The 1929-nt window shown below is 43.1% G+C and overlaps 1 protein-coding gene across 1 annotated transcript in view; it reads right to left on the bottom strand.

Annotated features, from left to right (window-relative positions):
- SARC_04843 (hypothetical protein) overlaps positions 1-1594 on the bottom strand; it is a gene marked incomplete at its 3' end in the record, with an annotated part of 7964 nt that extends 6370 nt beyond the window's left edge. Inside the window, exons 1-2 of the mRNA XM_014301305.1 lie at positions 1547-1594; positions 440-535 (exon numbers count right to left, since the gene is read on the bottom strand). Coding sequence (XP_014156780.1) covers positions 440-535; positions 1547-1553 — 103 coding nt within the window. The 5' untranslated portion in view covers positions 1554-1594. The remainder of the gene's footprint in view (positions 1-439; positions 536-1546) is intronic.
- Positions 1595-1929: the final 335 nt, after the last annotated feature.

The raw sequence follows: 1929 nt of genomic DNA, 5'->3' as shown, positions 1-1929 counted from the left end.
TGTAGGTTTTAATACACATGCACACACATCCGAACCAACCCCCAAAACACCAGACTATCAGCATAAACAGCTATCGATACTGTCCTTACGATGACGCACTTGTATGTTTTAATACACATGCACACACATCCGAACCAACCCCCAAAACACCAGACTATCAGCATAAACAGCTATCGATACTGTCCTTACGATGACGCACTTGTATGTTTTAATACACATGCACACGTACCCGAACCAACCCCCACAACACCAGACCAGACCATCAGCATACAATCGAAGGTTCGCTGAGTATGACACAGCTATGCTTCAATCTGCACACACACGTGCACATATTTCACCCGCAGAACACCAATCAGTATACAGCCTCATGTACACGTATTATAGCGTACCTATACTCCCAGCTAACACCCCCACAGCCACACTCACCACACACATGTACCTGGGCCAGGAAGCGAAGGGGTGACACTCGGGCTGGATGACCTGGTGGGTGAAGGCGAGCTCGTTCGGCTCGGTGTTGGTGAGGTGGAGCTTGTGGCTGAGAGAGGGAGAAACATAGTATAGGCCAAAGGCAGTGGACTGAATGTGAGCATGCACAGACGATATAGAAGCACATGCAAAGTATGAGTATGTAAAAGCACATGAATTAAAAGGTATGTACAAGCACAGGCAATGGATTCGTGATTAGACACGAGAAGCACATGAATTGAAAGGTATGTACAAGCACAGGCAATGAATTCGTGATTAGACACGAGAAGCACATGAATTAAAGGTATGTACAAGCACAGGCAATGGATTCGTGATAAGACAAGAGAAGCATATGAATTAAAAGGTATGTACAAGCACAGGCAAAGGATTCGTGACCAGACACGGGGCAAATCTGTACTGAGGAGTCATCGAGGACGAGACCGATGGTATGTGCACGTGTGGGAGACTTCGATACAAGTCTTATTAGGTGCAGTACCAATGAAGTATACAGGATAGACACAAGTGATGATGTGTGGTGTTGGCTTCTTCACCAATAGATGGGAGACCTCGATACAAGTCAAAAGGGGCGCAGTACCAATGGAGTATACAGGGTAGACACAAGTGATGATGTGTGGTGTTGGCTTCTTCACCAATAGATTCAGAACGAACAAGCTGATACATCCGTACACACCACTACCACACTGACTCTGCGAGAGAGAAAAAAAACTATGCCAAACCGTTCACTCACTACCACGCGACTCGTTGAGATCACAAAACCACCAACCACCAACACAACACCTCACAGACACAGGTATGCGTAAACGTCTATTCATGTTCAAGTATACATTCATGTACAAGTATATAAGCGTAAGGTTTTATGGGTTGTTGAGTATATATGCATGCAAACACCTCTATTGATTATTTAAGTTTATATGCATGCATGGACCTCTATTAAGTCTCGAGGACTGTATAGCTCTATTGATTCTCAAGTATAAATACATACATGTACTTCCAGTCATGTTCGAGTCTATATGCACGCGCGAACTTTCATTCATTTTCGAGTGCATACGTCACAACTCACCTGTCATCGAAGGCGTGGTTGTTGGCGACGCAGACGGCGTAGGGGAGGCTGCACAGGCGCAAGAGCAAGGGACAGAGAAAGGGAAAGGGGAATGTACCAAACTATTGATGAGAAGTGGGAATAATTTAATCCAATCGACAAAAATTTATTGTTATATCATGACCGCAATTGCAGTATAGTATTGGAAAGGTGAGTGGGCTTATGTGTGCCCCGTTGCGGCATTTGTTGGTCGAACATACGCAGTTAAACTAAAATAGAAGTAAGCCGACTTTGTGGTTGAAAATGAGATATGTGTATCAACACTTTAAAATCATATTCACGTACAAATTATATATATATATATATATATTAATATATATATATATGTCTATATATATACATAT

The sequence above is a fragment of the Sphaeroforma arctica genome (genome assembly GCF_001186125.1).
Source record: "Sphaeroforma arctica JP610 unplaced genomic scaffold supercont1.287, whole genome shotgun sequence".
NCBI classification, from domain to species: Eukaryota; class Ichthyosporea; order Ichthyophonida; genus Sphaeroforma; species Sphaeroforma arctica.
This window is presented reverse-complemented; position numbering and strand designations above follow the sequence as displayed.